Source organism: Delphinus delphis, chromosome 1 (genome assembly GCF_949987515.2).
Source record: "Delphinus delphis chromosome 1, mDelDel1.2, whole genome shotgun sequence".
In the NCBI taxonomy this organism is placed as follows: domain Eukaryota; kingdom Metazoa; phylum Chordata; class Mammalia; order Artiodactyla; family Delphinidae; genus Delphinus; species Delphinus delphis.
In genome coordinates this window covers 97,945,440-97,971,376 of record NC_082683.1, presented here as the reverse complement: position 1 = coordinate 97,971,376, position 25,937 = coordinate 97,945,440, and the positions used below count along the sequence as shown (strand labels likewise).

Genomic DNA, 25,937 nt, shown 5'->3' with positions numbered 1-25,937 from the left:
CCAAGTCCTCTATCGGCAGCGTCAGTGGCATGCGGATTACTCACTGCCGTGGATGAATGACCCCCTGTTCTTTCCTCAGTTCCCGTAATCAAGAACTCATCAGGCCTGTGCTGTTTTACTCTTCTCTGAGTGGTGACATTCAGAGGAATGTCATTGTCATTCCTGATGTCTACTGTGACACCTGAATCAACCTCCCTCTATGAGGAAGCAGAGGGACCTGTGAATACGCTCCTTAGCGTGAAGAGGGGGAAACTGAGGCAGAGATTGGCTCCTTGGGAAAACCCCACTGAGAGCCACAGGGAGTCAGAGGCACTTAAATTGGGTTCATTTTATTCAGCTCTATCTTCAGAGTTTACTGAGTGTTTGGAGAGAGAATGCCCACCCTTGAAAACCCCTGATAGGCATGGCATGGAGTAAAATCGATGGACTGCAAATGACATCTATATAATCTGGGTTCCCACCTACCAAAAGTAGGTTGAGCACGGACTACACTACCTCCTAAGTTGTCATGTAAGTGTTGAGGTGTCATGGCCTTTACCGTTAAGGAGCTTAGTGTGGGATGGGGAAAACAGGGAAGAGACATGGCTATACCCTTGAACTCCACGTTGAAACTGCCTGGGTTTAAATCTCTCTGCCTAATTATTACATCCTTTAGCCAGTTATACCTCCTCATACTTCATCTTCCTCACCTGCAAAATGAGGACGACAGTGGTGTCTGCCCCTTAGGGGTGTTGGTGGGGTGGGCTGAGGTGATCCGTGTAAGCATGCAGTACTGGGCTGGCTGGCAGGGAGCCTTCAGTAACATCAGCTGCTATTCTTCTTACAGGAAGACCTTGAGAAGCAGTGTAGCACCTCAGGGCACGTGGCGTGGGGTGGGATCCCCATTCTGCCCCTTTCCAGCTGGCAGACTGCTGAATTTCAGACTTCTTCCTGGGGTTGCTGTGAGGATTACATGAGATGATCCACAGGAGACAGTGCAGTGCCTGGCATAGAGTCAGTGCTCAATTATTGTTGGCCATGATGATTAATAAGAGAGAGGGCTTCCCTGGTGGCGCAGTGGTTGAGAGTCCGCCTGCCGATGCAGGGGACACGGGTTCGTGCCCCGGTCCGGGAAGATCCCACATGCTGCGGAGCAGCTGGGCCCGTGAGCCATGGCCGCTGAGCCTGCGCGTCCGGAGCCTGTGCTCCGCAACGGGAGAGGCCACAGCAGTGAGAGGCCCGCGTACCGCAAAAAAAATAAATAAATAAAATAAGACAGAGAGTGTCTGTAATCCAGGCAAGAGGGTGATAGGTGCTAGGGAAGAGGGGCAAACAAAGTGCCGAGAGCCCAAAGGAGGAGAGAATTTCAGAGCGGGGAGAGGAAGGCGCATCACAGAGAGTGAGGCACAGGTGGGATTCTAACAGGAGGGCTGGGTGAAGGGGAAGGATATTCCCAACAGAAAGGAAGAGTGCCCACAGACAGAACCCACAAGGGCTGCGCCTGAGCCCGTCTGTGGTCTAGGGGGCGTGCATGGGACATGGGGCTAGAATGATAAACCAGGATCGGTTTATGGAAATGCCAGAATGCCGCCAAAGAGTTCGGACTTGATTTTGTAGGCTGTGGGGGAATCTTGCTTAGGGAGATTACCCTGAGCAGAATGGATTTACTGGGAACGGGAGAAACAGGGTCGGGGAGGGGGGGAGTTGAGAGACAAGCAGGCCAGCGGGAAGGAGGCCTGAGGGAAGTGAGGCCTTAATGAGGGCAGTAGAGCTCCTGTCTCATTATTTGGCAACTCTTTGGGTGGAGCAGTGAGGAAGGCGGCCAAGGCGACAGGCCCGGGGTCAGGGATGCTGTGAACAAAAGGTAAAGAGCAGCTTTTTTGCAGGGAGGTAGACTCAGCTGACACCTGTCCAGTTTCAGAGGCATCCAGGTGGGAAAGTCCGTGGTGGCTCAGGAATGAGAGGGGGTAGAGATCTGGAAAACCTAGAAGAGTTGGGAGTCAAGAGGAGCAAGCAGGGTTACAAGGAAAGATGAAGATCAAATCCCATTACAAGACTCACCCTCTGCCTCCTTTCTTTAAACCAGCTGAATTCCAGAGGGTCCAAATAATTCTGAGTCAGGATTGGTTCTGCGTGATCAGTTTAGGATTTGGGAAAACGAGTGTCAACCCCAAACAATTTCCCGTTGCTGTTACGTGTGTTTCTGTGTCACCACATGTCTCCCCACAGATGGTATACATTTGGGATTGCAGAGTCATTTCACTATCATCTTTAAAAAGCCAGATTTGGGTAGGTAAATCTGTTTCCCAAAGCCAAATATAATTCTCCGCGCCACTGTTCCCTCCATCCACGCAGGTGATGGGGAAGTGTGTACTCAGCGTGGCTCAGAGAGCGGTGAGTGAAGGGCCGAGGTGGCCCAGCTCTGGAGGAATCTCTGAGGGTGGAGAGAGGCCAGGTGAAAGAGGCTGGCTTGGGAAAGAGTATTGTTATATAACCCGAGGGAGTTGTGGATGGTGGGCAGATGGAGACGGGAGGCGAGGAGCCTGGAGATGGCAATAAGCGTGGATCAGCTTCCTCTGGGAGGGAGAGGGACAATGCGTGAAAGACAGGTGAACCAAGAATCCAAGAGCCCTTTGCAAGGTGGGGGAGGAACCCCAGCCTCACAGCCTCTGCCACATCTTTCTATTATGGCCCTGAGGGCGCGATTGGACACGAGGTTGCTGGATGTCCCAGAGTAGCGCTCCACCAGAGTCAGCCTTCTCCATGGGACTCGGGGACAGAACTCCACCAAATCCTGGGTCTATTGTGGTCACCTGCCATCTCAGAGAATTGTCCAGACCTGGGCAACCCCAGCCTCCTCACCCGTGAAGAGTGGAAAGAATGTCTTTACCTGATCTCCCTCACCCGCATGCCGTTCCTGATTACCCTAGTGGGTGAAGAGAGAAATAAAAATTAGCATGTTTATCCCACTTTTAAATTCATTTAATGAGAACTCATTCTCCCAATTTAAATTCGTAGTAATGCCATAACCTTTCGGAGCTGATTATTACCCACGTCTTCCCAGATCTTTCTGCTAAGGAGGCTTTCCCTCCAAATGCTTCTGAGCCCCCTTGGAACTTGACAATGTGTCAGGCAGTCAACAAATTCCGGTGATGCCGCACTGCTGCACGGGCCCGGTGGGTGCTAGGTGCTCTCCCGGCGAAGGGAGGGGAAAGAATCAAGTCTCCTCTCTTCGGTGGTGTCTTCAGTTCCATTAATTTGCCTTCCAGACTTTTGCTCTTTCACTTACCGATGCCCCTTCCCTGTGTCCCATTTCCCACCCGGGGGGGCCAATCAGGGACTCACTGGTTCTCCGCTCTCTCCTCCTGTCTCCAGGGGTCGCTGAACTAACTCTCAAGCTGGTGTGCGCGGTGGCGGAGCAGTGGCCGCCCAAGAGCTGGAGTCACCATGGCGGCCGGAGTCGCAGCCTGGCTGCCTTTCGCGCGGGCTGCGGCCATCGGGTGGATGCCGGTGGCCAACTGCCCCATGCCCCTTGCCCCGGCAGACAAGAACAAGCGGCAGGATGAACTGATCGTCCTCAATGTGAGCGGGCGGAGGTTCCAGACGTGGCGGACCACGCTGGAGCGCTACCCGGACACACTGCTGGGCAGCACGGAGAAGGAGTTCTTCTTCAACGAGGACACCAAGGAGTACTTCTTCGACCGGGACCCAGAAGTGTTCCGCTGCGTCCTCAACTTCTATCGCACAGGCAAGCTGCACTACCCCCGCTACGAGTGCATCTCCGCCTACGATGACGAGCTGGCTTTCTATGGCATCCTGCCCGAGATCATTGGCGACTGCTGTTACGAGGAGTACAAGGACCGCAAGAGGGAGAACGCCGAGCGGCTCATGGACGACAACGACTCGGAGAACAACCAGGAGTCCATGCCCTCCCTCAGCTTCCGCCAGACCATGTGGCGGGCCTTCGAGAACCCGCACACCAGCACACTGGCCTTGGTCTTCTACTACGTGACTGGCTTCTTCATTGCCGTCTCGGTCATCACCAACGTGGTGGAGACGGTGCCGTGTGGCACGGTGCCTGGCAGCAAGGAGCTGCCATGTGGCGAGCGCTACTCGGTGGCCTTCTTTTGTCTGGACACCGCCTGTGTCATGATCTTCACGGTGGAGTACCTCCTCCGGCTCTTCGCGGCGCCCAGCCGCTACCGCTTCATCCGCAGCGTGATGAGCATCATCGACGTGGTGGCCATCATGCCCTACTACATCGGCCTGGTAATGACCAACAATGAGGACGTGTCGGGCGCCTTCGTCACCCTTCGGGTCTTCCGCGTCTTCAGGATCTTCAAGTTCTCCCGCCACTCCCAGGGCTTGCGGATCCTGGGCTACACCCTGAAGAGCTGTGCCTCTGAGCTCGGCTTCCTCCTCTTCTCCCTCACCATGGCCATCATCATCTTTGCCACTGTGATGTTTTATGCCGAGAAGGGCTCCTCCGCCAGCAAGTTCACGAGCATCCCCGCCTCTTTTTGGTACACCATCGTCACCATGACCACACTGGGGTAAGTCCTGCTCTGTTGGACTGGAGAAGGGCGGAGGTTGGATTGACGATGATGCTTTGGATGGTATCAGGATTGGGCAGAGGAGGATGGAGTCGCTTCTCCAAGTTGTAGGAGCCAGGGAAGCCCCCTCATCAGAAGAGGAAGGCACGTGAATGATTGGTTTGGGGAGGACAGAAGTCTCGGAATTGAGTTTTCTTTTCGCGGGGGGCATGTATTTTACAAAACATGGAAAATTAAATCCCCGTTTATGTTTTTCAGCCATGCCTTCTGTGTATGTGTGTGTGGTGAGGGAGAGGTGAGTGGTGATGCTGCATGCTCATATGCATCTTGTGCTTGCAAGGGCTGCCTTGAGGAGAAAAACAGCGTAGCAGGAAGGAGGAAGTCAGTGAGAAGTTCAGCGAGTGTTGTCAGGAGGGTACAGATTTCCATTAACAGAAGACACCTAGAACACTCTTTGGGGATCCTTCCTGCATTTCTCCTTTGTTGTGTATTTGCAGGCTGTCTTCTCTTTTGCCTTACTTTTCTTCTCTGCTGCCACAGATGCTCAAGGGTTCAGTAGCTCTGAACAGACTTTCTCTAAGGGACTCTGAACTTGGGTTTTCTGCAAAGTGGGGCACATGGTTTGTTTTTTTCTCACTGAAGGAACAGCAGTCTTGCTTTCTCAGCCTGACTCTGTGATGGAATGATCTGGCCTTCCTGGGCAATTGTGAGGTGGTCTGAATGGATCATGTGGTCAGACACAGTGGCAGCGATATCATCAGAGGGAGGGAGAGGCGCTCAGCGAGGTCACAGGTGACTGTCTCTTCCATCTCCCCGAGGTCCCCTCTGCAGCTGAGGTCACCAAAATGTATTTGCGGTACTGGGATGTGAAGATTTCCATCAGAGGATGGGGGGTGAGGAAGCAGATTACAATCTTCGCCCTAACGGGATTAGGGCCAATGAAGGCAGCTTTACGGAGACGTGTATTTCTTAGGGGTTGCTGCTTCAGCCGTTGCAACTCGTTGAGGCTAATGCAGAACCCCTTCATTATTCACGTGCTGGGTCTATATTTGCTTAGGCCAGGAAGCGTTATATTGCTGATGGAGAATTCATGAAGCTTTTTATTTGGTGTTTGACAATTCGGTTCGTGGCGTCCTGGTGATTTGATTTTGTTTTTTCCTGGCTGAAACCCTGTGGCACTGGTATCGGTTTTTCCATAGTGCTGCATGTGCTTGTTGGGAATGACTGAGCAGGTGATGGGACCTTTTCAAACGATTACATTTGTCATTCTGCCACATGGGAGGGAGTAGCAAGGGGGAGGGCGTGGGGTGTCACTGTCCACGATGGGGGCATTCCATTCACCTCTGTCTGTCTGACAGAGGCCACCCTGCCCCTTCCTCCCTTTCCAACACACACGCAGCCTCCAAATAGCTGCTCCCACCCAGATGGGCAAGAAAGTCTGGTCCTTTGACCTTGCCTCTCTTGGCTCAGGGGGCGGATGTGGCTTCCTGGCACAGTGGAATATTTAGGGATTAAAATGGGCTAGAGAGCTGGCCACGTGTCAGGAGAAGGAGGCACATTTGCTGCTTCTGTGCTAACCTGGCCATCCCTTCGCTTTCCTGAAAGGGACCGCTCCCACGGCCAGGACCTCCATGGCCGCGCTCTGACATGGCTCTGACTGTCCAGCGCCCTCAAGTGCCCCTTGGTGGGACTCGTGACACCAGAGTGATGCCTCAGGACCACCGTGGGGAGAAAACAGGACAGATGGATGGGTGTCATCCATGGGATGGGGGATGTGGGACCGTTTCAGAGGAGATCAGTGGAAACTTCAGTGACCACCTGCCCATTACATTTTATTAGTATAACAGCGTATGTGTGTCTACTGTGTGTCAGCAGTGTGCTGAGCACTTTGCATATGTTATCTCTTTAAGTCTTCACAATAGCCTTGCAAGGTAGGAAAAACTCTGTACAACTTCGAAGATGCAGCAGGCGAGGCTCAGAGAGGTTAAGTAAATGCCTGTAGTCACATAGCTGCTAAGGGGCGGTGCTGCTTTGCAAATACCAGTCTGGCTGTCTCCAGGACCCTTTCCGTTCTCCTTCCCCCCTCTACTTGTTTCCGTACCATCAGGGCCCGTAGGTGGAAATCAGCCCTTCAGAGTTATTTTTTTTTATTATGGCCTCAGGGTGTCATAGTCTATTCTAGTCATATCACTATTGAAGAAAGAAAGCATCAGTGCAGTGAGTACTACAGACACCTCACTAGGCACACAGGGAATTTATAAATAAAACATTTCCTTCTGGCCAGTTTAAGTTCTGCCTTGGAAATCCATGACTGCTTTCATGGCAAAATCCAGTGTTTTAATGTCATTGAGGAGACCAGTGATTTCCTTTAGCCTTCACTCTGTAGAATCAAGGTCGAGTCCAATGTCAGGGGGTGGACAGTCATGGCCTCACATTTATTTTCGGGAATGCGGGAGGGGCAAAGCAAGAAGACTCTGCCAGAGACTGAGACAAAGAGGAAGGGCAGGACACCTGCGTGGGAAGAAGCACGCTCCCCCTGACTGTGGGCACCGTGGACTCCTCACCCTTCCCTTCCCCGTGCATCAAGACGTCTAGCCTCGGCGAGGAAAGACTCATGGGCCAGAACAAGAAAAGAAGCCTTTTAGTTATACCTTCCTTAACCTCAGTTAAGTAACGGGAATGCAGGCTTTTTCTTCCCTTCCACCCTGGCTGGTGTCACCCAGTGCTGGATTGGGCTGCTTTGACTTTGACCTGAGCTGGCAGTGGGAACCATCACCAGGCTCACTGCTCGGCTATACACAGCAGGTGTTTGGCAAAACACTGTTAAATGGGTGGGTCAATGCGAATGGGGCTCCTTTTCCATTTGCTTGGTCTGATACTGTTCTCAGTTCCTTCCAGACCCACCTGTCCTCTCTCTAGGGTGGACCCAAGATTTGGGTCTGCCCCAGCCCTGGCCCCAGGGAGAGAGGATGGCAGCCTTCACCTGGTGTGTGGTCCCCCCGACTGGGGTGCTCTGCTGCATTGTGGGGGTCTTCTTGCCCTTACTGGAGGTCTTACCCACCAGACCCTGGAAACCTTTCCTCTCCTCGGCTGGTTTCCTTCCTGAGCTCATTTACTGGCTAGTTGTAAGCTTGTTTGACCACTCCAGAAAGCCTGTCTTTTGCTTACTCTTCACTGGCATTTGAGCCCCAAGTGGCTGTGCAATGCCAAGGGCCAGTGTTCTGCCACATTCCGTGTTCTGTCTGATTGCTTCCAAAAATTCCCAGCAGACTTCTAGTTCTTCCAGGCTCCAGACCCTCCCCGCCCAAACCTCCCCTTGCTTCCTATTTCCAGTCTGGAGAGACTGTCTTGAGTTCCTTTGCAGAGCAGGGCTGACTGACTGGCCGAGGGCTGATGTGCCGAGTGAAGGAGTTCGCTCTTCCTGGCTCTGGTTGCCATCTCTGCCTGCTTTCCCAGAATCCGCTGATGAGTTACTCAGGTGTCCTCCAGGGAGGGATCTCCTGGAGCCAATTATTCCTATTTATTTAATTTCTCAAAATATCTTAAGCACACAGAACAATAACAGCCCAGCTGCCATCAACGCTTGAGGATGGCTTTCCTTTGCCACCTCCTTTGCTGGTGGGAAAGACACCTGTGCCCAGCCCAGGGTTCCCTTGTGCCCCCTTGACAGCTGAGCTCCCAAATTCACCATTAAAGGATTAATTTCCGTGCTCATAATGGATGCTATAAATAAAATAAATCGTCAGTTATCTCAGTTAACAGAGGGAAGGGATAATACAGAACTCCCAATATTAAATAAGACCAGCACATCTAGTTTGGGAATGTATTATATGGCATAGACTTCTTCAAAGCAGATCTCCCCTCTTCATTTTATTTGACTTTGGTTGGCATCACCATTGGGTGGACTGCCTGAGCCGGTCCATGGGTGAAGCTCACGTGGGGCATGGGGAAGAGGGGAGGAAAGCTTTGTGAGCAAGCATCTGCAGGGCCATGGAGGACCAGCTCCAGGCCTGGATGGGGTGAGGCCGCTCTTGGATAGCTTAGCGAGGGGGAGTTGGACCTGGGAAGGGCAGGGAGCGGCAGAGCAGCAGAGCAGCATCGCTCCTGATGAGGTGGCCCGCTGCTGCCCAAGTTGGCTTGGCTATGTAATTGAGACCGGCAGCCTGTCTTCACCCCGTGTCCTGAGATGAGAGAGCTTTTGACAGTGTCCAAAAATCACTTTAACGGGCTTCCCTGGTGGCGCAGTGGTTGAGAGTCCGCCTGCCGATGCAGGGGGCATGGGTTCGTGCCCCGGTCCGGGAAGATCCCACATGCCGCGGAGCTGCTGGGCCCATGAGCCATGGCCGCTGAGCCTGCGGGTCTGGAGCCTGTGCTCCGCAACGGGAGAGGCCACAAAAGTGAGAGGCCCGCGTACCACACACACACACACACACACACACACACACAAAAATCACTTTAACGAAAACAATCGATTTTTACTTCTTCCAAGCAAAAGCAGCCTCCAGGTTTTTTTTGCTCCAGGGATTTGCATTTCCCTTTAAAGCCTAATCCTGGAAGGGTCCTGCCTGAGGTTTCCGGAGACTGGGAGCCGGGCCTTGGAGAGCAATACAGGCACTCCACAGAGTGGGGTACTTGGTCAGGCTTCCCCAGTGGAGACAACCAGAGGTGTGGTTTTGTTAACCCGGTGTGGTTTTGTTAACCCTTCAGTTCCTGAAATTCTGGCTGCACCCTCATCCACAGCCTCTGGGGGGCCCACCAACCCTCCTCCCACCTTCCAAATGCCTTGGTGCGGGACACTGGCCAAACGGTGCCCACCTTTGATGGTGGTGGGTCCCTGCCCAGGGAGATCTGATCAGAGTGCACTTACTGGGAATAAATGACCTCAGGGTCTTTTCTTGGTTTGACATTTCTTAACCAACAGTTTTCTGGTGCTGAAATTCCTGAGTAGAAACCTGCATCACAACAAGGAATCTTTCATTCATTCAACATTTACCGAGTGCCTACTGTGTACCGGGCAGCATGGTAGGCTCTGAGAATACACAGGCACTATGATGGCATGTCAGCCCTACATAAGGTACAGACAAAATGAACTGAATGAGACTCAGTTCTCTTCCTTTGAACCAAAACAAGAGAGGGTGGGGAGAGCAGTAGACCAAGGATCAGAAAAGAGGCTTTTACTCACACTCTTCCTGTCTCCCAGAGGCTACCCCTCACTCTGCTCTGTGTGTAGCTAACCCCCGTCATCCTTCAAGACAGCCCACATCGTCTCCTCCAGGAGACCTTCCCAGCCCTCCGGGAGCTCCGTGCCCCTCCTCCCGCCTCCCACTGCAGCCTCTGCATACCTCTGTCTTGCCGGTTGCCACATTTTATTAACTTTATTTGTTTATGTGTCTTTCCCCCAGGATATGAGCTCCTCAAGGGCAGGTCTCTATTCCAAAGATCATGGTATGATCCATGCCTAGCACAGGGTCTGATATGTATTGGGCCTCAATATATATCTGTTCAACCAAACAGGTTTGTACCCCAGCTTACCCGTCTTCAATTTTCTCACCTGTTAACCATCTCCTGCCCATTGTGAGAACCAATGAAAGTGCTATCTGAATGTTGGTTATATGGTCATGTCCGACAGGATATTTGTGGGTGGGTGGTGATGGGGAGACCAAGCAGAGCGTTCTCTGGTTCTGACGTCAGCCTAGCAGAGTTGGGGCTTTCTTGCAAGGGAAGTTTAAGCCTTTGTCTTTCACTGTTGGCTACTTGGCCAGGCTTCCCACTGCAGACTCTGGAGCAGGGAGGAGCACAAAGAGAGCCATAGATAAGCCCCCCTACCCATGACGTATCCCTCCATTCGATTATTTGAGTAGCTACTGGGCTCTGGGGATACAGCATCAAAGAAAACAACCCCTGATCCAGTGGAGCTTACATTCTAGTGGAGGAAAACAGACAGTAAATAGAAAAATACATACATACATACATGTATCCTATCAGACCGCAATTCATGCTGCAGAGAAAAACAAAGCATGATGTGAGAAATAGGGGGTGCTGAGTGTGAGACGGGGTAGAGCAAGGGAGAGTTGCTATTTTAGATGAGGAGGTTAAGACAGGCCTCTCAGATAAGGTTACATTTGAGCAGAGATCTGAAGGAATGTGGGTTTCTTGGGGAAGAGCATTGCAGGCAGAGGGAACAGCAAATGCAAAGGCCATTAGGCAGGAGGGGCCTTGGAGCACTATTCTTGGAAGGGCAAGAAGGCACTTATGGTCCAGCCCCAAGAGCAGGTAGCGGGAAGCAGCTCATGCAGGGCCCTCATGATCACCTCAAGGACTTGGCCCTTTGCCTTTCACTAATCTGCTTAGAATGGGAAGCCACTGGAGAGTTTTGAGTAGACCTGACTCATGTCTTAAAAGGATCACTCTGGGTACTGGGTAGTGAATATATTGTACGGGAGAAGCTACCACAATAATCCGGGCAGGAGATGACGGTGGCTGGGATCTAGGGTGGTGGTGGCAGTGGAGAGGGGAGAAGGGAGGGATTCCGCATTTATTTGAAGGTAGAGGCCACAGGACACACATGCTGGTCCTGCTGTCAGCCTGCCAGCTGAAAGCTTCACCAGCTCCCATGGCAGAGAACTGGCCTGAAGACACATTCCTAAAGACCTCCACTGCTGGGAGAAACATTTCACAAGAAGAGGCCTCAAGGGCCTGCAGGATAGCTCCCAGACTCTGGCACAGAACGGACAAGCCCCATAGGCCGAGCTGGAGCATGGCCAGCTGAGAGCAGGGCTGGGCTGGACTGGCGGTCAGTGGGAGCATCTGCACCTGATTGAGGTTGTCTCCAACCCAGGCAGAATTTCCCTATAGCACCTGCCAAGGGCTGGGCACCACCATGCGGGGACGATCTTGGCTCAGAAACTGAAAGGGAGAGGCCAGTCTCAGAGTCAGCGGCTGCGGTAGCTGCCGGCACAGAGGGGCAAGCAGAGGGCTTCAGGGCTACGGAGGAGGGAGAGATGAATTCCCACGGGTGGGATGTGAGCTTTGACGTTCTTCACGCCAGAGTCACCACATTAGATTGCTCTTCCGATCCAACAGTTCAAACTACTGCAATTTTCGGAAAGGGATTTCCACGCTGATGCCCATTTCACAGCTCTCTTCAGAATCTTTGAAAATCAATCTCTCTCTCTCTCTCTGTTTGGTTTTGTTTGGGTTTCCCTCTTTAAACATACCCATAAACACAAACATGATCCTTCCTAAGGAGCAGCAATTATTCTGCCTGAAAATAGTGTAAATAAAAGGCATCCTGGCCCTCCATCTCCCCAGGGGAGGGGCAGAACCCCTTGGTAACTACATGAGGATTTTTGTCTCTCTCGCCCAGGTGGGAGCGCCTGTCCCAGGCCATGCAGGGCCCTTGGCCACATGCCATCATGGCTGGGAGCTACTCCCAGGCAAGGAGAGGAGCAGAGACTTCTCTGTGAGTCCCCCCATGCCCTGTCCTCAGACAGGTGGTCCCCTCCAGGAAGCTGACACTCTAGTCACATCTTAAGTGTTCATCCTTTGTGATGACCAAGTCAGTTTTTCTTTCCTGGGAAGTGGGGACCAGGCCCTTAGCAATCTCTTTTGGAAGGAGTGTATAGTAGTGAATTCAAACCAACCTTGAATGGGGACTTGTTTGTGACGAGGAGGAAGGGGTTACCACGATGCCTTCGAGAACCCATGGTTCTCGACCAAAAGGCTCATGTACTGTGGCCTCCAGGTCAAGGCCAGTGCGCCTGCCTCTGTCCAGACTGCTTTTCTCAGACCAGAACGTAGACCTCTTCTCCCCAGCCCCAGCTCTCTCCACCCAGCTCAATGCAAATGATGGGTTGGTGGGAAGGGGCTTGCTGGGGAGGGAAGATAACTCAGCCTTTGCTGACCATGGTTGGATAGAGGGAGATTGCATCTAGCTCACGTAATCATATTCTGGGTGTCAGGACTCGAATGAATGTCATTAAACTGAATCAGAAAAATCGTTTTAATATAAGTGCCACCTCACACACAAGCTAGTTGATGGAGAAATGGATGGGGCTGGGGACGCCTCCTTTGTAATGTGATGCCGTAAAATCCCATCACCTTCATTATTTCCCACCGAGCCAACACATCATAATGCCCATGAGCGGCAGAACAGCTTGAATTTAATATACAGAAAGTCCAATCAAACAATAAATGGATGGAACTATATAAAGAAACCATTTTCTGGGAGGCTGGCTCCATTCTCTGGGATTCAGCTCCCTGACACATGAAATGTGCATCAATTTTCCCCAACTAATGCAGCTGCTGAATCACCACATTTGATATTTGTTTGCTTCAGAAGGAGAAGAGGGGAACTTTCTCCCCTGCATTATCTAGCTATCAATGCAAAATTGCATATCTCATTTTCTTTGATTTGCATCCAGTGGTTCCCGGTGGCACAGCAAGGCACCCTCCTGTTACCAGCAAGACTGGAAGCACAGCCCTCCCTCCATCCCAGAACCTTACTCGGTCCCAGGGGCACTTTGTCATCATCTTTAAACAAAATCCAACTCTGGACCCAGAGTGGGCTGTTAGGGGGCTGGGACGTCTCTACCCTTGCAATCATCTGACAGAAACTGGCCAAACCCTGGGCCATGCTGACAAACCCAAGTTCCTGTGATGCCCTAATCGTCCAGTCTTGCCTTCAAGGTTGTATAGAGCAGATGTTTCCTTCTGGAAACATCTCCCACCAGCACAGTCCTCCATCTCCCCTTCCATCCCTGTTACCCGGCCAGTTATTGAGAGGCTGTAAACGCAAATAGCAACCCGATCAGCCAAACAAAATTAAAAAGGCAAATCAGCTCCTTAAAAATCATCCAGTACATGTCAAAGACTGATGGAAATCATGTTTTTATGCTTCTGGTGTGGGATTCTCTCCAACGCTGTTTTTCCAACGGGATGGATAACTGAGAGTTAACCATAATTACAGACTTATAGCTGCTGAGAAGTATCATTAGTTTATTTTTACTTCTTCCTGGTCACGCATATTTAAACAGGAAAATAAAAAAAAGGACCTTAGGAGGATTCAACTAAACGGAATGATATCAAAACCATGGACAGCATAAATCTCGATTCAGTTCAACAAACATTACTGAGCACCTAGTATCTGTGAAGCACCCTATTAGGCAGTGTTGAGGAAACCAAAATAAATGAGACCGAGACCGAGTTGTAAACTCCCAAGAAGTTTACAATATAGCAGGGGATTGGAGCGTGTTTCTGACTGTACAGGGGAGAATGGGGCATGTGTTGAAATGATCAAGAAGTGTTCGGCACAGAAGAAAAGTTTAATAAGTATTTGTTGATGAACAAATGATTGGCTTCATGGAAAGGTGAAGTTTCAGCTGGACTGACAGCAGTGGGCAAGACAATGAGCTTGCCTGTGGGTCTGTGGTGTTTGCAGGTAACCCTGGGTGTCCTTGAAGTGGCCGGCAGGCAGGTGGAAATGTGGGTCTGAAGCTGAGCAAGGGAGAAGGGGGCTAAAGCCGCAGGTTTCGAAATCATCAGCTGAAGCGGGAGAAATAGATGCGATTGCCCAGGAAAACATGAAAGGAAGGAAGAGGAGAGGGCCTGGGGCACACTTCCGGCCCCAGGCCCTGCTTCTCTGGCACCTGCCCCCTTTAGGAGTGGCGGTGCCACCTGTGAGCAGTTTTGCCGATGCTTCCGTTCAGCCTCTCTCTTTGGCCCATGGAAGTTCCCTTTCACACTGGGTTTCTGCTGGAGCTAAAAGGTCATATTGGTTTCCTGAGTAAAACAAGGTTTTCTTTTTAGTCTCCTACCATGATAATTAAATAAACAGCACCAACCCAGGAAATCGAAATTGGTTTATGGGCTTTGCTAAAAAATAATAAGAACAGGATCCTTACATTGGCATGTGGATGGGAGATGGGGTCTAAATGGTCACAGACCAACAAACGTCCCTTACCTGGCCAAGGGGGATGTTGACTCCGAGTGGTGCAGCCTCCATGGGTGACACTGTCTGGCCTTGCAGTGCCAGACCCCCAGGGCAGAGTTTCCAGGCACTGCAGACACTGCTTGTCCCACCCATTCCCTCCTTCTTCTTAGAGAGAAACATCAGATGCACTCCTGGCGTCACTGGGTGTGTCCTCTGGCCTGCCGCCTCTTGGAGACATCTCTCTTGGGCCCTTGGTAAGCACCCGGGGAAAGCGATGGTTCAATAATTCAGCAAATTTGCATTGGGCTGTCTTTGTGAGCACGGCATAGTCCTGGTTGTGAGGAGGGGCTACAAAAAAAGAAAGGGGACGAGGACTAAATCCTAGGAGGTGGGAGTTAGGTTCCCTTCCTATATATGAGAGGACTGAGACGTTGAGAGTGTAGGCCACTGGCCCGAGCTCCCACGGTATAGTAGCATTACTAGATTCAAACCAAGGTCTTCTGACTCCTTTGGAGCCCGCTGCTTCATAAGAAGCTTCAGTCTAGTAACAGGAGTGACTTGTGTGCGCACAGAGCTATATTTCTGGGTTCAACAAGGTGAGAGGTATGAGTAAAGGGCAGAAAAGTGTGAGGGAAAGGTGGAGGAGGCAGGAACCAGGGAAGGCTTCTTGGAGGAGGTGGCATTTCAGCTGGTCCTTGGAAGCTTGTGGTGGAAAAGTTCAGTGCGTTCCTTCATTTGATCATTTACTGAACAAATATTGTGAGTCTCCACATGCCAGGCAGTGTGCTGGGGCTGAGGCTGTATTCACGAACAGAACAGGCAAGTTCTCAGGAGCAGCAAACAATAGTCAAGTGAATGTATAAAGTGAGAATGAAACGTTGAAGTAAAAACCAGGAAAAAAAGAGATGAGCCTGGTAAGGGGAGAGAGAAGGAGGCCATCAGCCTGACCCCAGGGAGAGGTGAGGGGTCCCAACACGAGGGTAGAGGAGCAGTGACTCTAGCCTCTCCTGAAGTGAAAGCTGCGTCCACAGTTGATTAGGGGTCGGTGAGAGGCTGGCCCCAGGACAGAAATGATGATTCAAGAGCTGTGTTTGAGTCCCTTTAGGGTTGTTATCCAGAAGGTGAGGAGACGAAAATGAGTAGCAATAGATTCACCCTGACACGTGAGAGACCACTGTCCCTCATCATCAACAACAATAACAATAATCATAGCTAATATTATCAAGCTTTATGATGCTCCAGGTATGGTGCTAACTATAAGTCATTTACATGGGCTTCCTCATTTAACCCTCCTGATAACCTCCCCTTAACCACAGGAAAGCGAGATTACTGTTATCTGTGTTCTGTCCCTGAGAAAATCGAGGCCTGCTCTCTGGTGAACGGAGAAGCTGGGTTTCAGACCTAAGCTGCTCTGACCAGCGTCTGCTCTTAACCTATCACTAACCACCCAGATTTCCATCGGAGAGGCGTTCGAGACCTCTCCCTCCCCAGGCTCTGTCTTGGGCAGCGGGAGGAAGACACAGAGTTCCCAGCGTCCTAATGTCCCAGCACCAAAGAGCCTTGGGCCTGCTGGCAAAGGTCATAAGGGTGAAGAGTGGACACAGGATGGTGACGAAGGAGAGATGAGAGTCGCAGAGATGGGGCCAGCGGGATCGAGGGGATCCAGGCTGGTCTGAACCAACAGAGACAGGAACAGCGCATGCACGGGCAGGGGGTGAGTTCATCAACAGGCAAGGAGCATACTGGTGGAAAGGAGGGAAGACAAAAAAAGAAGGAGGTGGGAAATTTTAGTGTTGCAGCAGAGTCTGTGCAAAAGAAGAAATATGTAAGGGAGAGGGAAAGTTGTAAATATGCATACTGTGTAAATTTCCTATGTGAGTATCTCAGAATAAAAGTCTAAAAGTTTTGGGGCTTCCCTGGTGGCGCAGTGGTTGAGAGTCCGCCTGCTGATGCAGGGGACACGGGTTCGTGCCCCAGTCCGCGAAGATCCCACATGCCGCGGAGCGGCTAGGCCCGTGAGCCATGGCCGCTGGGCCTGCATGTCTGGAGCCTGTGCTCCGCAACGGGAGAGGCCACAACAGTGAGAGGCCCGCGTACCGCAAAAAAAAAAAAAAGTCTAAAAGTCTCACGCCATCTCCCTCTCTGTGGAGATTCTGGTGCCTGGTGCCTTTGTTGACCATGTCCTACGTCTGGAAGTTGGCATTATTCCCTCTCTCCCACCGCAGACCTTGGGGCATAACTCAGCCTTTCAGCTGGCCACCTCCGCAGCCCGCTAGAGAGATCACAGCTCAGCGCAGCAGGGAGCTGGGGTCCAGTCCTCACAGTTTTGGAATGGAGGGAATCAGCGCTGTTAGGGGAACCTGTCAGAACCCGGTGACAGAGCGCAGGCTGCCCTGTCCTCCCGGCCCCTCACAATGATCTGTGGCCGGAGCTAGGGCAGGTGGGGGATCGGATGAGGAGCCTCCGGGGGCCCATCATCCCTGGGGGGTCATGGGCGCTCCCTCGCCCCCGCCGACCCTGAGGAATCACAGTACCAGGTGTGACTCTTTCTTTGTCATCTCTGACCCTCCCTACCCCCTCTGCTGGCTCATCTGATGTTGTGGTGTTGCACTCCTTCAGCCTTTTTCATGCCTTCTCTGCACCAGAGAGGGAGAAGAGCAGTTTGCCATATGTGACCCTACGTTTGTTTTTTGTTTTTTTTTCTCTTCATCCCCGGCCTGTTTCTCTTCTGCCTCTAGAAGCTGCTGGACGTTTTCCCGAGATTTCTGTACCCGAGGGCTTGCATCTCTGTCTTCTGAACCAAAGCCCCCTCCCCTCTCCAGCAGAAGCGTCTCTCCAGGCTGGCAAAAGGCCATTGTGTTGATTAATAAAACATTTTCCTGCAGGCTGACAAGCAGGCTCTGAGTTTCGGCAGGGCTTAGAGAGAGATGATGAAGAGTTATACCCACCGCCAACTCCGCATACTGTGTTTGACTTTCTTAATATTTCCATATAAGGTCAGCTTCTCATCTGAGGAGCAGAGGCTGCTGTGTCCAGGCTCTGATTTAGGTGTTTATGCTGGTTCACGTGGGTTAACCGGACCCTCCTGCTGGGATTGGGCTGTATAGAGCAATAGGACTACCATTGAACTAGGAGTCAGGAGATGTGGGTTTTGGGGCCAGCTTCAGCAGGCTGTGTGATCTTGGGCAAGTCTCTCCCAGATCAAAGGAAAACTGATTGTTAGCCCAGGGGCCTGGATGATCCACAGCCTGGAGAACCAGCCCCTAGATGCTAGGGCACTGGGGACCTTCCCATTTCCATTTCTTCATCTCCAAAGAGGGCGAAGTGAAAAGAGTCCTTGGCCAGAGTGACCACCAGAAATGCAAGTCTGCAGAGGGACCTGGGAGGTTCTGCTTGGAGACTCCCCCAGAGGGCTCCACGGTTCCCGATGAGAAGCACAGATCCAGGTCAGCAGCCCTCGGCCACACAGCATTGTGTTTAGAGAGAGCAGGGAATCGTGGATTCAGATCCCTGGATAGGCTCGATAAGCTGAATGAGGGGAAGGTATAAGACATTAACCCTGGGACGTCAGAGAGCTACGTAAGCCCCACGAATCCTAGTTTGCTGTCCCTCTTCAGAGCTGGATTCCCTTCAACAGCCTCCCCAGCAGATGGCAACGAATCTGCCTGAACATTCAGGGATGGGAGTTTACCCTTTTGACTGGTGCGCATTCAGTTTTGGAGAGGGTCAGTGATCACAGCCCTCCTCTGTGTATTAAACCCGAGACTACTTCCTCTATGCCCCAAAATGATGACGGCTTTTGAGAACCCAGAAGATTCTGTTAGGAAATAGTTCTGGAAGGCAAGTATAATTATGATCAGGGAAGCCACTAGGGGACTTGGTGGCAAGAAGACCCTGGGCCATCTGTCCTGGCACAGACTTAGGATGACTCAGGCATAGCCCTGGCAGCTCCAAGCCCTTGGGGAGGGGTGGAGGCTTCCTGGGTGAGTCAGCTCCTTACCAGCCCCTTGGAGAGCCTGCACAGCATGGAGGGGCAGGTTTTGGAGCAAATAGAGTCCCCATCCCTTCTCTGGTCTCCCACCACCCCATCCCTACTGACACTCCACCAGGGGCTGGTTTCCTACGTGCCCCACCTCATCCCCAACTTCTTTCTTCCCTGTTATCCCGTTGGCCCGTAAATGGTCCTTCCCTTCTCCACTCCCATTATTTCATAATATGAGTTCCCCAGAGGAATGCAGGGGAACCTCAATATTGCTATTAGCATCCGTGTGGGCAGCGTGGCTTGCATTACTTTGAGTTATTTGAGTGAAACCAACCATTAAGTGATCACAGAGGACTGGGGAGAGGGTGAGCCTGTGGACTCTCTCCGGCTGTGGGCATCTCACTGGCTGGCTTTCCAATGTGCAGAGAGGACGAGGATGGAAGGGCCGACCGGCGGCAGGGTGCTGGCCCTGAAGGGAAGTTTGGTTGGAAATGGGCCAGGTTAGTGAGTCCTCTCCTAGGGAGGCTTCCTCACTTCTGTCACCACCATCTGAAAGCATAGGCAGCCCTTGCTCGTCAGAGTTAAGTGCCGTGGTCCCGGTCCCAGCTCCCAGCAGAGTGCCAGGGACACAGAAGGGGCTCAGCTGTCAGGTTCTGGCCCATTGCTGTCCCTTCACGTCCTGCCCGTTCACTCAGAGTGAGAAGTACCCGCACACGTGTGGCTCAAACAACCTGAAGGACTAGACAGTGAGTCAGGTGCAGGGGTTGTGTGTTTCACGGCATGTAGTGAGAGAGGATGTGCTCAAACTTGGGGTGGGGTCTGTAGCTCTGGGACATTTCCTATCCGGATAGGGCAGAGCCGAGGGGATCATCAGATCTGTTTGACCTGGAGACATCACGGAAGAGATAGAACTTCCAGGAGTGTGTAAATCACGTGAGAAAGTTGGCTTGGACGCCTGGAAAGGGAAAGCATTCCAGGCAAACAGTGAAAGTTGGAGGAGAGACTCAGAAACAGGCTCTATGCTCATGCTGTGTGTGTGTGTGTGTGTGTGTGTGTGTGTGTATTGTGCGTGTGAGTGCACGCTTGTGTGCCTGAAAGCCTGCTGGCAGTGAGGGGTGGGGAGGGAGGAGGGAGTTCTCAGTGTAACCCTGGGCCATTGTAGACATGGGGGAACCTCCAGGTCCTTGTTCTCTGTTTGCCATCCAGAATCCCTCCATTTTTAGAAAGTTTGCCTGCTGAAAGGTGACCCTTTCCCGCACATCAGAAGCATCATCCTGGACCAGGACTGGGGCTTCTGGTCCTTAGATGAGGCCCTCACCCACCCACAGCTTTTCCCCCAAAAGCAACTCTGTACCTGGAGAAATCCAGAGACAATTGATGGAGTTCTTGTCTCAATGAATTTGACTACCCTGGGGACCTCATATAATAGTGAAGACGTTTGATCATTAACTTTAAAAAATTGCGAAATACATCAAACATGAAAAGAAAAAAAATCTTGTCATCTTTCAAGCAGCATCTATAAAACTTCCTTATGCCCATCGATGCGAGTGCCTCTCATTGGTATGGCAGCATTATTTAATGAAACTTAAGTTATAAGGGTAACTTTATTTTAAAGGGGGAGGGTTGTGTCTTCACATAGGTATATATATATTCATTGTAAAAAAAACGAGTTTAAAATCTTTTTTCTTCATGTTAATTATTTAAAACTAAACCAGAGACCAGAGACCCGTTTGTTTAAAATTAAACCTGAACCAGAGCGAGTCAGCAGTCCTTGGATTTATAGTTCTGTTTACACAAAAATGTGTTGGAGGCAGTGGGGAGCACAAGCCTCCAACTGCAGATGCCAGTTTGAATCTGCTATTGCCCATTTCCTTTATTCATTCAACAAATGTTCCTGTTGTGCTGACCGTGTGTGCCTGTTCTCGGGGTGATGAAAAGCTCACCAGGCATGGTCACCAGGCACAGAAAATGAATCAGACGGACTGCAATGGCACCTATAATTATGCTCCTTGGCAGAGTTAAGGCCCATGCACTTTGGGCAATGGGGGGAACTGTGAAGGAAGCAGCCGTCTCCAGGACTTGGCACAGGGGGCTCCTCTCTCAGTAGTGGCAGTCCCACCCCATCCCAGAGAATCAGGGATGGGGTGGGACTTTTCCCAACTTTGCAAGAGCAAGAGTCTGTCCTGTTCTCAATCCTAGCCCTGTGTCCTCCTCCTAATGACAGCTAGAATTTTTTTTTAATTTAATTTACTTTTTTATGCATCAGGTTCTCATTAGTTATCCATTTTATACATATTAGTGCATATATGCCAAGCCTAATCTCCCAATTCATCACACCACCATCACCACCCCCTGCCACTTTCCCCCCTTGGTGTCCATATGTTTGCTCTCTACATCTGTGTGTCAATTTCTGCCCTGCAAACTGGTTCATCTGTACCATTTTTCTAGGTCCCACATATATGCGTTAATATATGGTATTTGTTTTTCTCTTTCTGACTTACTTCACTCTGTATGATAGTCTCTAGATCCATCCACATCTCTACAAATGACCCAGTTTCATTCCTTTTTATGGCTGAGTAATATTCCATTGTATATATGTACCACATCTTCTTTATCCATTCGTCTCTTGATGGGCATTTAGGTTGCTTCCACGTCCTGGCTGTTGTAAATAATGCTGCAATGAACATTGGGGTGCATGTGTCTTTTTGAATTATGGTTTTCTCTGGGTATATGCCCAGTAGTGGGATTGCTGGGTCATATGGTAATTCTATTTTTAGTATCTTAAGGAACCTCCATACTGTTCTCCATAGTGGCTGTATCAATTTACATTCCCACCAACAGTGCAAAAGGGTTCCCTTTTCTCCACACCCTCTCCAGCATTTGTTATTTGTAGATTTTCTGATGATGCCCATTCTAACCGGTGTGAGGTGATACCTCATTGTAGTTTTGATTTGCATTTCTCTAATAATTAGTGATGTTGAGCAGCTTATCATGTGCTTTTGGCCATCTGTATATCTTCTTTGGAGAAATGTCTGTTTAGGTCTTCTGCCCGTTTTTGGGTTGGGTTGTTTGTTTTTTTTAATATTGACCTGCATGAGCTGTTTATATATTTTAGATATTAATCCTTTATCCATTGATTCGTTTGCAAATATTTTCTCCCATTCTGAGGGTTGCCTTTTCATCTTATTTATGGTTTCCTTTGCTGTGCAAAAGGTTTGAAGTTTCATTACGTCCCATTTGTTTATTTTTGTTTTTATTTCCATTACTCTAGGAGGTGGATCAAAAAAGACGTTGCTGTGATTTATGTCAAATAGTGTTCTTCCTATGTTTTCCTCTAAGAGTTTGATAGTGTCTGGTGTACATTTAGGTATTTAATCCATTTTGAGTTTATTTCTGTCTATGGTGTTAGGGAGTGTTCTAATTTCATTCTTTTACATGTAGCTGTCCAGTTTTCCCAGCACCACTTATTGAAGAGACTGTCATTTCTCCATTGTATATCCTTACCTCCTTTGTCATAGATTAGTTGACCATATGTGCGTGCGTTTATCTCTGGGCTTTCTATCCAGTTCCATTGATCTATAATTCTGTTCTTGTGCCAGTGCCATATTGTCTTGATTACTGTAGCTTTGTAATATAGTCTGAAGTCAGGGAGTCTGATTCCTCCAGCTCCGTTTTTATCACTCAAGACTGCTTTGGCTGTTCAGGGTCTTTTGTGTCTCCAATCAAATTTTAAGAATTTTTGTTCTAGTTCTGTAAAAAATGCCATTGGTAATTTGATAGGGATTGCACTGAATCTGTAGATTGCTTTGGGTAGTATAATCATTTTCACAATATTGATTCTTCCATTCCAAGAACATGGTATATCTCTCCATCTGTTTGTATCATCTTTAATTTCTTTCATCAGGGTCTTTTAGTTTTCTGCACACAGGTCTTTTGTCTCCCTAGGTAGGCTAATTCCTAGGTATTTTATTCTTTTTGTTGCAGTGGTAAATGGGAGTGTTTCCTTAATTTCTCTTTCAGATTTTTCATCATTAGTGTCTAGGAATGCAAGAGACTTCTGGGCATTAATTTTGTATCCTTCAACTTTACCAAATTCATTGATTAGCTCTAGTAGTTTTCTGGTGGCATCTTTAGGGTTCTTGATGTATAGTATCATGTCATCTGCAAACAGTGACAGTTTTACTTCTTCTTTTCCAATTTGTATTCCTTTCATTTCTTTTTCTTCTCTGATTGCCATGGCTAGGATTTCCAAAATTATGTTGAATAATAGTAGTGAGAGTGGACATCCTTGTCTTCTTCCTGATCTTAGAGGGAGTGCATTCAGTTTTTCACCATTGAGAATGATATTAGCTGTGGGTTTGTCGTATATGGCCTTTATTATGTTGAGGTAGTTTCCCTCTCTGCCTACTTTCTCGAGAGTTTTTATCATAAATGGGTGTTGAATTTTGTCAAAAGCTTTTTCTGCATCTATTGAGATGATCATATGGTTTTTATTCTTCAATTTGTTAATATGGTGTATCACATTGATTGATTTGCATATCTTGAAGAATCCTTGCATCCCTGGGATAAATCCCACTTGATCCTGGTATATGAGCCTTTTAATGTGTTGTTGGATTCTGTTTGCTAGTATTTTGTTGAGGATTTTTGCATCTATATTCATGAGGGGTATTGGTCTGTAATTTTCTTTTTTTTTTTTTTGTAGTATCTTTGTCTGGTTTTGGTATCAGGGTGATGTTGACCTCATAGAATGAGTTGGGAGTCTTACTTCCTCTGCAATTTTTTGGAAGAGTTTGAGAAGGATGGGTGTTAGCTCTTCTCTAAATGTTTGATAGGATTCACCTGTGAAGCCATCTCGTCCTGGACTTTTGTTTGTTGGAAGATTTTTAATCACAATTTCAATTTCATTACTTGTGACTGGTCTGTTTATATTTTCTATTTCTTCCTGGTTCAGTCTTGGAAGGTTACACCTTTCTAAGAATTTGTCCATTTCTTCCAGGTTGTCCATTTTAGTGGCGTAGAGCTGCTTGTAGTAGTCTCTTAGGATGCTGTGTATTTCTGCGGTGTCTGTTGTAACTTCTTCTTTCTCCTTTCTAATTTTCTTGATTTGAGTCCTCTCCCTCTTTTTCTTGATAAGTCTGGCTAATGGTTTATCAATTTTGTTTATCTTCTCAAAGAACAAGCTTTTAGTTTTATTGATCTTTGCTATTGTTTTCTTTGTTTCTATTTCATTTATTTCTGCTCTGATCTTTATGATTTCTTTCCTTCTACTAACTTTGGGGGTTTTTGTTCTTCTTTCTCTAGTTCCTTTAGGTGTAAGGCTAGCTTGTTTATTTGAGATTTTTCTTGTTTCTTGAGGTAGGCTTGTATTGCTATAAACTTCCCTCTTAGAACTGCTTTTGCTGCATCCCATAGGTTTTGGATCGTTGTGTTTTCATTGTCATTTGTCTCTAGGTATTTTTTGATTTCCTCTTTGATTTCTTCAGTGATCTCTTGGTTATTTAGTAATGTATTGTTTAGCCTCCATGTGTTTGTGTTTTATACGTTTTTTTTTCCCTGTAATTGATTTCTAATCTCATAGTGTTGTGGTCAGAAAAGATGCTTGATATGATTTCAATTTTGTTAAATTTACTGAGGCTTGATTTGTGACCCAAGATGTGATCTATCCTGGAGAATGTTCCGTGTGCACTTGAGAAGAAAGTGTAATCTGCTGTTTTTGGATGGAATGTCCTATAAATATCAATTAAATCTCTGTGGTCTATTGTGTCATTTAAAGCTTATGTTAATTTTTTGTTTGGATGATCTATCCATTGGTGTAAGTGAGGTGTTAAAGTGCCCCATTATCATTGTGTTACTGTCTATTTCCTCTTTTATAGCTGTTAGCCATTGCCTTATGTATTGGGCTGCTCCTATGTTGGGTGCATATATATTTATAATTGTTATGTCTTCTTGGATTGATCCCTTGATCATTATGCAGTGTCCTTCCTTGTCTCTTGTAACATTATTTATTTTAAAGTCTATTTTATCTGATATGAGTATTGCTACCCCAGCTTTCTTTCGATTTCCATTTGCATGGAATATCTTTTTCCATCCCCTCACTTTGAGTCTGTATGAAACGCCCTAGGTCTGAAATGGGTCTCTTGTAGACAGCATATATATGGGTCTTGTTTTTGTATCCATTTAGCGAGCCTGTGTCTTTTGGTTGGAACAGTTAATCCATTCACGTTTAAGGTAATTATTGATATGTATGTTCCTAATACCATTTTCTTCATTGTTTTGGGTTTGTTTTTGTAGGTCCTTTTCTTCTTTTGTGTTTCCCTATTAGAGAAGTTCCTTTAGCATTTGTTGTAGACCTGGTTTAGTGGTGCTGAATTCTCTTAGTTTTTGCTTGTCTGTAAAGCTTTGATTTCTCCATCAAATCTGAATGAGATCTTTGCCTGGTAGAGTAATCTTGGTTGTAGGTTCTTCCCTTTCATCACTTTAAATATGTCATGCCACTCCCTTCTGACTTGTAGAGTTTCTGCCAAGAAATCAGCTGTTAACCTTATGGGAGTTCCCTTGTATGTTATTTTCCCCTTGCTGCTTTCAATAATATTTCTCTGTCTTTAATTTTTGCCAATTTGATTACTATGTGTCTTGGCGTGTTTCTCCTTGGATTTATCCTGTATGGGACTCTCTGCACTTCCTGGACTTGGGTGGCTATTTCCTTTCCCATGTTAGGGAAGTTTTCGACTATAATCTCTTCAAATATTTTCTCAGGTCCTTTCTCTCTCTCGTCTCCTTTTGGGACCTCTATAATTCGAATGTTGTTGAGTTCAATGTTGTCCTAGAGGTCTCTTAGGCTGTCTTTATTTCTTTTCATTCTTTTTTCTGTATTCTGCTTTGCAGCAGTTATTTCCACCATTCTGTCTTCCAGGTCACTTATCCATTCTTCTGCCTCAGTTATTCTACTATTGATTCCTTCTAGTGTAGTTTTCATTTCAGTTATTGTATTGCTCATCTCTGTTTGTTTGTTCTTTAATTCTTCTAGGTCTTTGTTAAACATTTCTTGCATCTTCTCGATCTTTGCCTCCATTCTTTTTCTGAGGTCCTAGATCATCTTCACTATCATTATTCTGAATTCTTTTTCTGGAAGGTTGCCTATCTCCACTTGATTTAGTTGTTTTTCTGGGGTTTTATCTTGTTCCTTCATCTGGTACATAGCCCTCTGCCTTTTCATCTCGTCTATCTTTCTGTGAATGTGGTTTTAGCTCCACAGGCTGCAGCATTGTAGTTCTTCTTGCTTCTGCTGTCTGCCCTCTGGTGGATGAGGCTATCTAAGAGGCTTGTGCAAGTTTCCTGATGGGAGGGACTGGTGGTGGGTAGAGCTGGCTGTTGCTCTGGTGGGCAGAGCTCAGTAAAACTTTAATCCACTTGTCTTCTGATGGGTGTGGCTGGGTTTCCTTCGCGTTGGTTGTTTGGCCTGAGGTGACCCAACTTTGGAGCCTACAGGCTC

At 48.5% G+C, this 25,937-nt stretch overlaps 1 protein-coding gene across 2 annotated transcripts in view; it reads left to right on the top strand.

Moving 5' to 3' along the window:
- The first annotated feature begins 3,426 nt into the window (after nucleotides 1-3,426).
- KCND3 (potassium voltage-gated channel subfamily D member 3) overlaps nucleotides 3,427-25,937 on the top strand; it is a 221,585-nt gene continuing 199,074 nt past the window's right edge. For both annotated transcript variants that reach the window (XM_060006844.1, XM_060006841.1), the window contains exon 1: nucleotides 3,427-4,532. In XM_060006844.1, the coding sequence (XP_059862827.1) occupies nucleotides 3,427-4,532 (1,106 nt within the window). The remainder of the gene's footprint in view (nucleotides 4,533-25,937) is intronic.